The following is a 13496-nucleotide window of genomic DNA, read 5'->3' as shown; positions in this document are numbered from 1 at the left end:
ACTAAGAAATCAATGTACAGATGAGTGCAGCCTCTTTGCATATAAGTAGTGTATCGAGTTTGCATAAAATAAATATGTATTTGTAACAAAATTTTATTATTTTTTTCTTGCAGAAACATGCAAAAGGGCAAGATCTGTTTGATCAGATTGTGTATCATTTGGACCTTGTGGAAACAGATTACTTTGGCTTGCAGTTCATTGATGCATTCCAAATTATGGTATGTATATGACTTTTATATTGTGGCAATTAGGATGCCCAGAAGAGTATACAAAAGGCTGGCTAATATGTTAGGTCACTGTTTTCCAAAGAGGCCTGGAAACTGTCACCAGTATGAAATTAAAAGCCTGTATCCATGTACAAAACTGATACTTTATTCTAGGTATGTTGTGCATTTTAGAAGTACCTTGAGGAACCCTGAACCTTTGATATGACCCACTCTTAGGTTCTTAAGGTATATTCTGCAGTAGTCAATGCCAAGATAAATGCCCCCCGCCCCCTTTCTGACTGAATTTTGTTGAGACCGAGGGTGAGGTTCTACAGGCATTATTTTTCTTGGTTGAATGGTAGGATCTTCTAATAACCAGCACTGCAGTCCTGTGCATACAGAATCCAATGAGATATAAATAGCCCAAATTGAGTAATACAGGATTCCAGCTCAAGAAGGTGGGGGGGGGGGGGGAGGCAAAGAAGACAGGGAGTTTACCATGACAGATCCTGTGTGTAAGGGCGCTCTGCAAGGCCATTACCAGACCATCTAATAATCTAGGAGGGGAAGAGATTAATAATACGGGTTAAAATATATAAAATAAATTATCACATTTCTAATGATTAAAATAATACCACAGGTTATGTTTAAGGGTATAAGAATGATATAAGGATGTAGACCTGTACTTTCCATATAGATATACATTTTAACATTATATAGAAAGATGTAGAATATTATGAATAAATAACATAATGGGGGAGAAGTAAAGACAAGATGAGGAATGCATGACTCGGAATCAATCAGTAAAGGGTGTACAAGAGTGGAGGTTTTATGTAAATATGTAAATTAATAATATGTCATTTCTTTATAAAGGTAATGTAAATTAAAATTGACAGACTGTTGAATAAATAATAATAATAATAATAATAATAATAATAATAATAATAATAGATTGTAAGCCTGAGGGCAGGGAACCGTCTAACTAAGCCCTGGTGGCGCAGTGGTTAAATGCCTGTACTGCAGCCATTCACTCGAAACCACAAGGTTGCGAGTTCAAGACCAGCAAAAGGGCCCAAGCTCGACTCAGGCTTGCATCCTTCCGAGGAGGGAGCTAAAATGAGTACCCAGACTGTTGGGGGCTAATTAGCTTACTTGCTAATTAGCTTACTTGCTAATTAGCTTACTTGCTGTTCACCGCTATGATCTTTGGAATAGCGGTATATAAATAAAACAAATTATTAAAAGATTTTATGTACAGCGCTGTGTAAATTTACAGCGCTTTATAAATAAAGGTTAATAATAATAATAGAAACACACAATGGTATTGAAGCAGGTGCTAGCATTTTACTACCCGCTGAGCCAGTCTACCTTGCTGAATACTTGTTCCTCATTGTCCCTCCTCCCTGCCTCTAGCCGGTCTGGGTAAACTGTACACTCTGAAATTCTTATTTTCTCTCCTTTTCTTTTCTTCTTATCTCTTCTTGTTAACAACTACTTGTGATTGTTCTTCCACAGCATTCTTTTCCATCTGCTAGCTCAGTTTGTCCCCAAAACTTTCCTCTACTCTGGTCCCAGTTATAAATTTGAAGTACCTTGACTCTAGTCCAAATTTAGCTATTTTGTTTGAAGATCAAAGGAATACTATGAGAGACAAAGCCAGCATATAATTCACTCATTCAGCTGATAATTTTAGTATATAGTAATCCTTCACTTTAATGTTAACTTTTTTGTATTTTCCGTTCTGTTTTGTAAATTATAAGATGCCTTGAGTCCCAATATTGGGACAAAGGCGGGAGAGAAGTTATCATCTCCTGCTGCTGTATACACTCCACTTAATATAAGGTTTGGCTGGTTTAAACCAAATGACTTTTAAAAAGTCCTGCCATTTTTAACTGATTACTCATTTTTTAAAAATGAATTTTTTTTATTACTACTGTTTTCCAACCCTCTTACTGGAACAACAATGACTGTTTGGATTTAATATGTAGAGGGATCTTGTAGCACCTTTGAGACTAATTGAAAGAAAGAAATTGGCATCATGAGCTTTTGTGGACTTCAGCCTACTTCCTCAGATGCATTAGATGAAGTAGACTGAAGTCTACGAAAGCTTATGCTGCCAATTTCTTTCTTTCAGTTAGTCTCAAAAGTGCTACAAGATCTCGCTACATATGGATTCTACAGACTAACACGGCTATATCTTTGAATTCTACCACTGTTTGAATTTAAATATTTTCACTTTAATACAGTCTGCACTCTGTATCCGCAGACTTGCGACCCGCGGATTCCAGCATCTATGGACGGCAAGTTCATGTGTGTGGGGGGAAGGGGCAGCAAGGGAAGAGAAGGGAGGAGAAAGTGGCAGCGGAAGCGGCCGTGGGGAGGAAGAGGAGGAGAAAGGAAGGAAGAGGAGAAAGAGAAGGAGCAAGGTGGTGCGGGGAGAGGAGGAGGAAGAAGAGGAGGAGGAGGGAAGTGGTTGGGGGGAGGAGGAAGAGGAGGCAGCCTCCTGCTGCCCACCACAGTGGGAACAGTGAGACTGGCTTTAGGAGATCGGGGCAGCAAAGTTCCATTGTCCCCAATGGTGGCATGGCCACATGGCTGTGCCACCACTGAGGACAATGGGACTTAAGCCTCCACAGATTTTGGTATCCGCAGGGGGATCTCCCTTGAATACCAAGGCCTGATTGTAATTTAATGGCAGTTGTTCATTGTTAGACCAGTATCCAGTGTCAGTTGCTTCTTTTTAATCACTTTATTTTTTTAGTGCAAGAAATGTCATTCAGAAACAGATCTTTCAATTAACATAAGTTCAATCAAAACAGCTTGCATTAAAAGAGCACTTTTTAAGCTAGTTATCATAACATCTGAATTGCATTTTGCTTCTTGATTTTCTCATTTAGTTCTACCATGGGCCCCTGAAATCCTGTATGGGCTACCAAATTGTCTGTATAATTCCCAAAGGATGGCCCGTTAAAGTCACCTTCTGGGTGTCTTGGGAGCATGGCTTTTACATGTTGCTCGCTCCCAAGACACCCACAAGCTGGGCAGAAGCCACCCAGCCGCCCAGATGTAGGTGGCTTCAAGATGTTTCAGCGGCACGGTGTTTAAAGATTGCTCTTTCTTGGCTCTGTTGAGCCAAGTTCAGGGCAGATTGGGGCCCTGGAGTAACTGACCCCTATCTGCCCTTTTTGTATCACAAAGAAGAAAGTATAAAAATGAGGCTGGGGCCATATAGGCCATATAGCGAAGGATTGCTGTATCCCTCTCCCCAAGTGTATCTTATCACAGGCCTGATTTGAACTGTGTACCTGGGATGCCTATTCACTTCTCTCACACAGAGTAGTAATGTAGCTAGGGCTAGTTTCCTTGGGAACTGCCCCAACCTCAATATGTAAAGCAGCTTTGCAATGCTTAGATACAGTTTGAAGAGAATAGCAGCATAGTTCAACAATTGTTTACTACTGATCTGAATACAGTATTCCATTTGTTGTAATTACCTAATTATAGAATAGGACAAGTTGTGCTGTGGCTTTAAAATGTTTAAAATGTTAGGTGCATGTGAGGCTGAATTATCTCTGGCATTAATTGGACAGCAGATTGGAAGAGTTGTTATATACAGTGCAATTGGACAGTCCCTGAAACTGTCATTTAAAAAAAAAAAAAAGAATGCTGATTTATTTGTGACTAGGAAAGTAAGTATTTCAGTTTTGGTGTTGTTTTTTAATTATCAGACTTCAGTCCTTCAGAAATCAAAATAATTTAGACTCTGTTTTATGATCTAGCAGAAATGCAATAATATAGACTTGTTTCCTTATTTATTTGCCAGATTTATATCCCATTTTCTCCCCAAAATGCAATTTGGGCCACCTTACAGTTTTTGGCTGCTATAACTCTTTGTAACACCATGCTAGACACTCTGAAATTTAGTAACATTTTTGTTACTTGTTATCCAAGTTAAGTTGTAGGGTTGAATTTGGAAGTCAAACTACTGAAATTCCAAAAGGTCCATCTTATGAACCAAGTTAGAGTGAGGTCCAACATATACTCGCTAGGAATGAAATCCTATTGAACTTGATGGCACTTATTTCTGAGTAGGTAATGCATAAGGATCATCAGAGAGGCAAGGAGACAGGGACTAAACACCAACTGAGTCCAGTCTCAGTCCCCCAGCTGAGCAGCAACACAAAGAGGACCATCAGAGAGGCAAGGAGACAGGGGCTAAACACCAACTGAGTCTCTGCCCCCAGCTAAGACAGATGACAGAGTGCCATTGGAGGACCAGGCAGGCAAGTGGAGGAAGGAAGAAGGCAACCAGCCATCTCTGCTCTCTCCCAACCACAGAGAAAGAAGCGAAAAAACTAAAGGGGATGGGATGGGGATGGTCTAAAGAAGGAGGGAAGGGAAGGGAAGGGAAGGAGGGAAAGCCAGGAAGGCATAAGGGGATGGGTAGGAAAGCAAACAAACAACACTGGAAGGAATAAAATAGGGAGATAAACTCGGCAGTTAATGGGTTGGGCAGTTCTACAATAAAATGCAGCATTGTGGGCAGTGAGAGGGTGGTGTTATAAATAGCCATCCATCAGGGTGCTGGATTTATTGTTAGGAGGACTGTTCAGAGAGAAGGCTAAGGAACAACCCACCATCCCTCTTTGAGCTGTGGAGAGAAAGAGAAAGGGAGTGAAAGAAAAGACCCAGGAGAGATGCTGTGCCCATTTACCCTGTAGCCACCAGCAGGAGCCCAAACAAACTAACGCTTTTTGGTCTACCTCAGTAGTTTGGGAGTTCATCTCTGGTCCTGTGGTGAGCCTAACCTTTGCTGGTGGTGCTGGAGGAGCGTATGTTTATTGTTATGCACTGGAGCAAATAAAACTGCATTACTTGTTTTTTTGGCTTGGCATCTCCTTGAGAGTTGATGGTGTCAAGGACCTATGAGATGACACTCCCCTTCAGTGAAGTAAACAGAATCACAGTGCTGAAAAGGTATATGGGGCTTTTTCATCTGCTGTTTCTCCTGGGGTTTGGCTTCATATCCTTTCCCCCCTGCTGCATGGGAAAGTAGAGGGGAAGTGAACTGCTACTCCTAGAAGCTGCTGGGAAAACCATCTAAAAAGCATCTAGATCCCTCCTGTATTTTCCCTAGTGGAAAAGAGGGAAGAATGATGCATTTCAAGCCAACCATCCAAGGATTCCCAGCCTTGTATTCAGTTGGTTTTTGTAGGTGCCAGCTGAAAATAGTAACTGTGTGGAAATAAGTTGAAGGGACACACTATAGACTATCTTGTGGGATAAAAATGAAGTTAATTTTTTTCTTTAATAACAGTTTGATTAGGAACAATATTCAAATAGTGTGTATATTTCCTGATAAGTTAAAATTCTGAACTTGGGTAAAATTGATTGTCACATAGTTTTCATATTGACATAGTGTACAGAAAATAATTTAGAACCTCTTGAATTTGCACATTCTTGTGTGGCATGTTTTACACTCAGACATGGTGATCTTTTCTTCAGGTAAAGGCCTAAAGCACTTGGTTACTGGAAAATATTGATTTCTCACATCTGCAGCTCAGCAGCATCAGCACAGTGTACTCACAATTTAAGTGACTGAATGACTCTCTCTTATCAAGGAATGCTCTTTGAATGTGTCCTGTGATGGAGCTGGAGGATAGTGACAGATCAGGAAGAGATGTATTCAGTTGTGTTTGACTAATCACACAAAAATCACACATTTTCCATTGCTGGAATGCATGGTTTTTTGGGACTCTTCCAACATTATCTCTTTGCATTCATCTGGCCAATGTCCCCCACCCCACCCCTCTGCTTCTATATCACTGCTTCAATTACTCCACTAAGAATCAGTGTTGAATAAACATGCTGCTTTCCATATATATATTTTGGTCTCAGTAAGGGCATCATCAAGTCCACTTCCATGTAAATGTTTTCTCCACACATAGTGGAGAGTGGAGTGGATGGGAATGCAGTTACATGGAGGAACCTTTTTCATAAGAACTTTGATACCAGGTATAAATATGCATAAATCCCTCCTCTGCATCTTAGTAGAGTGGTGAAAACCCATTTTTTAATTGCCCTTACATAATTCAGTGTCAGATGGTTACTGGCTAATCACTTCAGGTACTTTGGACTGTTTCAGCCAACTCTGGTCACAGCATTTTCTTCCAGTATAGCCCAGCATGATGACACAGTAGCACCAATGGCAATCTGCAAACTTGCTGCTTTAAATTGGCTACAGAAACAGTAGGTTTACTTTATTTCCTATGATTAGCACAGTTCCTCAGCATGACAGCATTTGTCCTTCAACTGGAAATAAACTGTTTGCATGCTTACCTTCAAAAGTGCTCCTCCAGATCATATAGTATAAGAGGGTCCTATTTTTTTATAGCAAGGGTCCTTGATGGTTGGAGCATCTGAAAACACTAGGAGCATTTTCTTTTCTTGGATGTGATGGGAAACACAGGCATTTTCTTGGATGAGCAAAACAAAATATTTTCTTCATTGGATTGCTATTCTCAGTAAGGATATAGCTGACTTCTGCTACCAAAAGATCTGTTTCCAGAAGCTGCCTTGGGTCCCACTCTTGGAGAAAAGCAGCATATAAGTGAAATAAATGAAATATTACATCTTAAATATTTTGAAACAACTAAAATTTCCAAGATTGGCATTTTAACTATTCAGAGTTGCTGGGCATTTCGAAAGGTAGACCTTCATACTTTTTATGGGATAAACATCTGTAGCAGAAATTCTGCATTGAGTGTCAAGATGTGCAGTGTGACCATATATGTCATGTCACTGCCACTAAAAAAAAGCATTTGTGCCTTGTGTTTCAGAAATTCTGAACTTAACTCAACCATAAGTTATTCTAGTTTTATTACACATAGTAGGTGGTAGATGTTGATTCGTACTGACTGAAGGACATCTGGTTGATTCAGATCTATAAGCCTTGTGTGAGAGTCCTTCACTAGCTCCAGATTGTTGCTTTCTACACTGTTTTGACATGTGGCCTTAAAAATGTTTGTCATGTAACACATCCAGTGGTTTTTTTTAGGCTCTATTTTTACAACATGCGTTATTCATGTATTAATAAATGTTATCCATGCTATATTCTTGAGAATGCCATCACCAATAAAAGCTTGCTTGATAGGCGTACAGGAGACAGCTTTTTCTTGTGTTGGTCTTGGATTGTATAATGCACTTCCTTCAGAGTTGTAATCAATTTGCACTCTCATTGTTTTTGCATGGGATCTATTCTGGACATACACACCCTGTGAAAATGGGACTCACGTGTATTCAAACCCCATAGGTTTGAATGGGATGTGCCCCTATGAGCTTGCAGGAGGTGCATGGCATCGGGGTGTGTGTGTGTGTGCCCCATTGGGTTTAATCGAAGTCACCCGTCCGTGTACAGTGTAATCAAGAATGCGGATCTCAAATCCACGTGAAAGGAGTGGCAACTGTAGTCCACAAGCCATGCCAAAATTAATAATATGTAAGGTTACAAGAATTCATGTGTTATTTTTTTTAAGGTGTACATCTTTGGATTATGCGTCTATGTGATCATATGCTTAAGTTTTTATGATATCACGGGATGGCTGAAGCAATCTTTATCTAATTTTTCCTAAATTAATCTATAGTATATTGTGTCCAGTGTGAAAATTTAAAACTTTTTAGAAAACAAATGGGTTCTACAATTTAAGAGTAACAATGAATTATTATTTTGATGGCATGTGCCATATATCTGGAAAAACATTCCCCCTAATTTGGTGTCATTTATAGTACAGTGAGATCACCATATCAACAGGCTAGCCATTGGCAGGTTGGGACTACTATGGATTGCCCTACTCCACATTAGCCAGTGGTAGCGTGCTGATGCAGGGGTGCTTATACTTCACTGCCCATTGACTAAGATGAGGTTTTACCATCGGTGGGGGTGGGGATGGGCAGAAACAAAACCCATGGATTAGAAGGGTCCACTGTATTTGAGAATTGATCTGATCAAAATATACCCAAAATATATGAGACAATTATAATGTGCTTTTTTGCCTTTCTAACAAACCATAGCATAAGTTGATATGCCATGGTCAGATAATATTTCAATATATCCGTAGTTCATGTGTTTTTTACCTTGTGACTGAATACCAGGTAAATTTGCGTTGTTGTAAAAAAAATTTTTTTTTGTAATTCTATGAGTTCAGGTACTGTTTAATATGCATATACTGAACAATAGAGACTAGTTATTGTCTGATGCTATTGTTATTGTCTGATGTTGGATATTTTATTGTTTTTAGCTGTTTTTAATTGAATTTTGAGGTAAACACTTTGTGCTTTTACTTAGTCTGTAACCCCGCTTCGATCCACTGGGAAAGGCGGGGAAACATTAATAATAATAATAATAATAATAATAATAATAATTAGTTAGAGAATGCATTCCATGATTAAAAGGACATCTAGTGCAACTGCCATTCAGTTGAATATCATTGGGTGTCCTTAGCTTAAATCAGGTTCTCGGCCTTTTGGCTAAGAATAAGTGTAGGTTGTAAAATTATTTATATATATATCCGAAAAAGAGAATAATTTTTAGCCAAGGATTTGTATTAACAGTGTAGATTATCAGCAGGAGGGAGTCATTCCCATTGACTTATCAACACTGTTTTGCCTTGTTTTGCAGAAGAATACTAACTGGGATTCTGTTAGTGACGCACTGAAAGGATTTGATTATTTTGAAGAGAGGAATTAAATACTTTCTTGGTGCAATCCCAGCCCATAGCCATTTATTGGCCAGTGGAGAATGACAGACATAGAAGAAGTGTCTGACTGTGTACCTGTAACCAGACTCAGAAGAACAAAAACTCCTCCTATAGATGTTTAGGGTCCTCCAAGTATGACGCTATTGTGGATCTCCTTATAGGTACACAGTCAGGTGTTTCTTCAACATCTGCCCCCAGGAGGATGGTGAGTGTTGTGAGAGGGGAGACTATAATAAGAAGTAAGGACCCTCCCTTCCTCCAGTTCATCTGCCATGGTCTAGGCCTCAGAGGAAGAGAAGAACTACTGGACTTATTCCCCTTCCCCATTGCCATTCCCTTCTCCTTTTGTGTCATGTCTTTTTAGATTGTAAGCTTGAGGGCAGGGAACTATCCAATTAACTATCTGTAAGCTGCTCTGAGAGCCTTTGTGGCTGAAGAGCAAGATATAAATACAATAAATATAATATACCATAATATAATATAATATAATATAATATAATATAATATAATATAATATAATAGTTCTGCTTTGGTGAACCTTTACAGTACCTCTTCTGATGCAGGATCTCAGACCCTCGTGTTATTTCTGATATGCATATCAGACTATGAAGACTAAGCAAAGAGCACCTGGATAAAATATAAGTAACTTCAGCATACTTGTTTGCAATGATATCTCAGTAGTGCAAAACAGTGGCTATTTGCCCTCCAGTAAATGCTCCTAGAACAAACTGAATTATGCATGTTAGTCTTCTACATGGTTATGCTAGATGACCAAGTTGTCCATTGAACACCCAAGTGTGCAGCAACATTTCAAGCAATGTGCATTTTAATACAGCCAAGAACTTACCCTTCCCCACCCCATTCCCTTTTCCTTTTGTGTCTTGTCTCTTTAGATTGTAAGCCTGAGGGAAGGGAAATGTCCAAATGTCTCTTTGGCTGAAGAGTGAGGTATAAGTAAATCATAATAATAATAATAATTCCTTTGGAGGAATGCCTGTAGAAGAGCTAACAGAGAAACCGAAACACAAAGGGGTTGGGCCTCATTTGGTAGGCTAGTCTGTGCAACAGTGAAATGACACTTGCAGATTTTCATATGACCAGAACTAAAAAAAGACAAAGCAGGTGACCAGGTTTTGGTTGACCTGATGGTGAAAAGTTGGCTGAACACAATGAGCCAGGATCAGGCAGATTTCTAGCTTGTCTATAGGTGTAGCAACGCCCTGCGATGAGGCCCTAAAACAGTAGATAGGCAAGGAAAATCAGATTATTATTTTTGCACAGCAGTAGAGGCTCAAAACTGAATGAAGAAAGTATGGTAGTGCACAATAATGCATACTAGTGTGCAAGCAGACAAATAGTCAAATGCCTATTGACCACTAGATAAAGGCAGACTGTAAATTGTAAAATGGGTGTGCACTTTAAAGTCCTCTCAGTTGTTGGATTGTAAATCCCATCTTCTCTTATCCTTGGCTGTCCCAGATAGACTGATGGGAAATTTAATCCAACAACTTCTGGTGGATAACAAGTTGTCCACTCTTGCCATAAAAGGCAAATGAAATCCTGCAACGTTTATTAAGAAAAGTGTTTTCTTTTCATAGCACTGGTTGGACCTTTCAAAACTCCTTAAGAAGCAAATAAAAAGTAAGTATGATGAATCTGCATCTTGATTCTTAAATGTTTCCCAAGTAGAGATTCAAATTGCTCTCTAGTTGCTATCTTCCTAAATTTATGATATTTAGAGCAAGGTAGTTGTGTGTGTAATCGAGCTTTAAGCATTTTAATTCTTCTACAGGTAACATTTCATGCATTCATTTTTTTTTTTTTTTTTGCCAGCTTTGACATGATTAGAAATATACGGTGTGATCCAGATTTGCCAACAGAGAAATAGCAATCAAGGCAACTTTTAGGTTGCTGGAGGGAACCTAAACCAAATAATGAAAGAGGAGAATTGGGGGAGGAATAAGTGATAACAGCAGGGGACTTTGCAGAAGCTGGCTTTGCATCCTTGGAATACTGCATATAGTCCCTGGGTTGTGCAACTCTACTGTATAGTGATTGTACTAGAGGAAAATAAGTTTGAGTAATGATGTGAAATGGAGGTGCTAGAGGGAGTGCTTCTTTCAGTGCTAAAGTTATATAGGGCCTGAACAGACAGGCCAAAATAAAGCTGCTTCAGGTCACTTTGGAAGTATGCTGTTTAAATTACAAATGCATCTTAAGAGGCCAGAAGCTGCACCAAAACTGCACTCTAGTCCTTAGGACTGGAGCATGGTTTTGGCATGGCTTCCAGCCTCTTAGGACACATGCATCATTTAAACAGCATATCTCCAAAGTGACCCGAAGCAGTTTTATTTTGGCCTGTCTGTTCAGGCCCATATATACTTTTGACATCAACATGGCATATATGTGATAAACCATTTTGGTTGCCACTGTTGCATCTAGGTTTCCTCTCAGTTGACTTGTTCTCATTTCATAGCCTACTCTGCTTTCTCGCTTCAGCAGACATGTTTTTGGCCCCCTCCTTGCTCAATCTGACTTTTACACCACACACAGCTCTGACTGTGCCAGAAGCTTCAGTCCTGTCACAGCCCCCCTTAGTGAATTGAAATATGGGTATGATTTTTAACTTGTCTATTGCATGGCTTCTCATTTTAACATTTTTAAATTATTTATTTATATAGGTGAGCCACCATATATGTTTAACTTTCGAATCAAATACTATTCGTCAGAACCAAACAACCTCCATGAGGAATTCACAAGGTAGAAAGTAATTTTGAACTGCAACTATAATACCTGAAATGGGGATGGCACTGAAGATAAATGTTGTGTTTTGCTATCCTGGTGTTACTTAACATAGTTGTGTGCAACATTTGCTCAAATGGGGTTAAATTGGCTGTAATAAAATTTGTTGTTGTTATTGTTGGAAATTTTGCATTCCTAGCAAGATTAGTGCCTATAATTAAGGCTCTGTTGGACCTTTGCAGAATTATGCAATTGTTATAGCATTCCTTTGATTAAGTGACTCTGAGAGAACCTGTCAGAGCAGCTTGTACTCAAACCCCATTCTCTAGATTAATTGTGATTCTAGACTCCACTAACTACTTAAACACATTCTAATGGCTGAGAGCCCCACACTGTTAATATCCAAAGAGATCAGCTCTTGGATTCCTGTATCTTTTGCACAGCTAGAAGGTACTGGTTTATATTTTGTATCAGAGATTTTTGCAAGGCAGCTGATATCCTGATCGGTTACAGAATTATCGCTTACTCTATCTATAATGCAATAAACAAATGCGTACTTTATGATGATGTACAATAAGTATACACCATCTTTCAAAGTGGCTTTTTCTAAGGTTGCCTCCAGAACTTTGGCAACTAACTGCCACAACTATTTTGGCAGGAAAATGGGCTATTTAAATCAAAACTTGGGGGTGTGATGGGAACCACAGAAAGAGACTTTAGGCCACATATACCCATGTTTTGCAAAAATTTCCACCCCTGCTACAGAGTATTCGCTAATGTGTGGGCATAAATTTAAAATAAACATAAATATGTTTAAAGACCCGAGGGCATGTGGATTTCAGAGCCTATAAAGTGTAAAAGATGCCATTTGGAAAGGGGAAAAAGGGGTGAAGATGGTGCGAGGAGGTAACTATCATCCCTTGGTCCCACGGCTGGTTTTAATGTCATTGAAGAGATGGGTAGGGCCCAGTGGATCCATATTGTAAAAAGCTGTCATCCTCACATTTCAGAAAGGAAACAAAGAACAAAAAAAAACATCCCCCTTTTTCTTCCTTCCCACTCTGTCCTGCTACTTATGCCTCAAACTTTAAAGCATTTCAGGGGAATGATTCTTCTGGAAAGTGTGGGAATACAGTACTTCCTACTATTTGCAGGGAATTAAAAAGTTGCTATCCCAGGTTGAGAAAGAGCTGAAATGTTTGTTGGTGGCTAGTCCCCATTTTTTTCTTTCCAGTGCCAAGATTAGTGGTTCCATGTCTATCAGCTTTGCAGCAAAATGCAGTCACTAATAGATACATTAGTACCTTCTGCATTCTTGGGGGACTTTGAGGTGGGGAAGCAAGACACCAAACAGTAAGCAATGACTGATAATTCCAAGTGGCTTCCAGGAGCCAAGGAATATTGAATTTGGCAGTAAAAAGGAGGAAGGTGGCCTGTTTGATCACTTCCCAATTTACAGTGGGTCCTTGGTATCTACTGAGGTTTAACTTCAGGACGCCTCATGGATGCCAGATTCCATGGATGCTCAAGTCTCATTATATATAATGACATAATAAAATTGTGTCCCTTACATAAAATGGCAAAATCAAGGTTTGCTTTTTGGGGTTTTTTAAATATATATATTCAAGCTATGTATGATGGAATCTGTAGATGCAGATTCCATGCATGGATATGGAGGGCTGACTGTACTGTAATTTGGAGAGAATTTAGAGTCCAAGGGTTGTGTTTCTTGAGGTCAAAAGCATACTTCCTGCACCACAGAGTGATGCTTCTGGAGGAAACAAAGAACACA

General features: G+C 39.3%; 1 protein-coding gene across 4 annotated transcripts in view; it reads left to right on the top strand.

Annotated features, from left to right (window-relative positions):
• LOC149309404 (band 4.1-like protein 4B) overlaps positions 1-13496 on the top strand; it is a 147598-nt gene that overhangs the window by 40583 nt on the left and 93519 nt on the right. For all 4 annotated transcript variants that reach the window (XM_089532374.1, XM_089532377.1, XM_089532375.1 and 1 more), the window contains 3 exons: positions 114-218; positions 10561-10603; positions 11644-11722. In XM_089532374.1, coding sequence (XP_089388500.1) covers positions 114-218; positions 10561-10603; positions 11644-11722 — 227 coding nt within the window. The remainder of the gene's footprint in view (positions 1-113; positions 219-10560; positions 10604-11643; positions 11723-13496) is intronic.

Source organism: Sceloporus occidentalis, unplaced genomic scaffold, assembly GCF_023333645.1.
Source record: "Sceloporus occidentalis isolate IW3139 unplaced genomic scaffold, rSceOcc1.0.p SCAF_7, whole genome shotgun sequence".
Classification (NCBI taxonomy): domain Eukaryota; kingdom Metazoa; phylum Chordata; class Lepidosauria; order Squamata; family Phrynosomatidae; genus Sceloporus; species Sceloporus occidentalis.
This window is presented reverse-complemented; position numbering and strand designations above follow the sequence as displayed.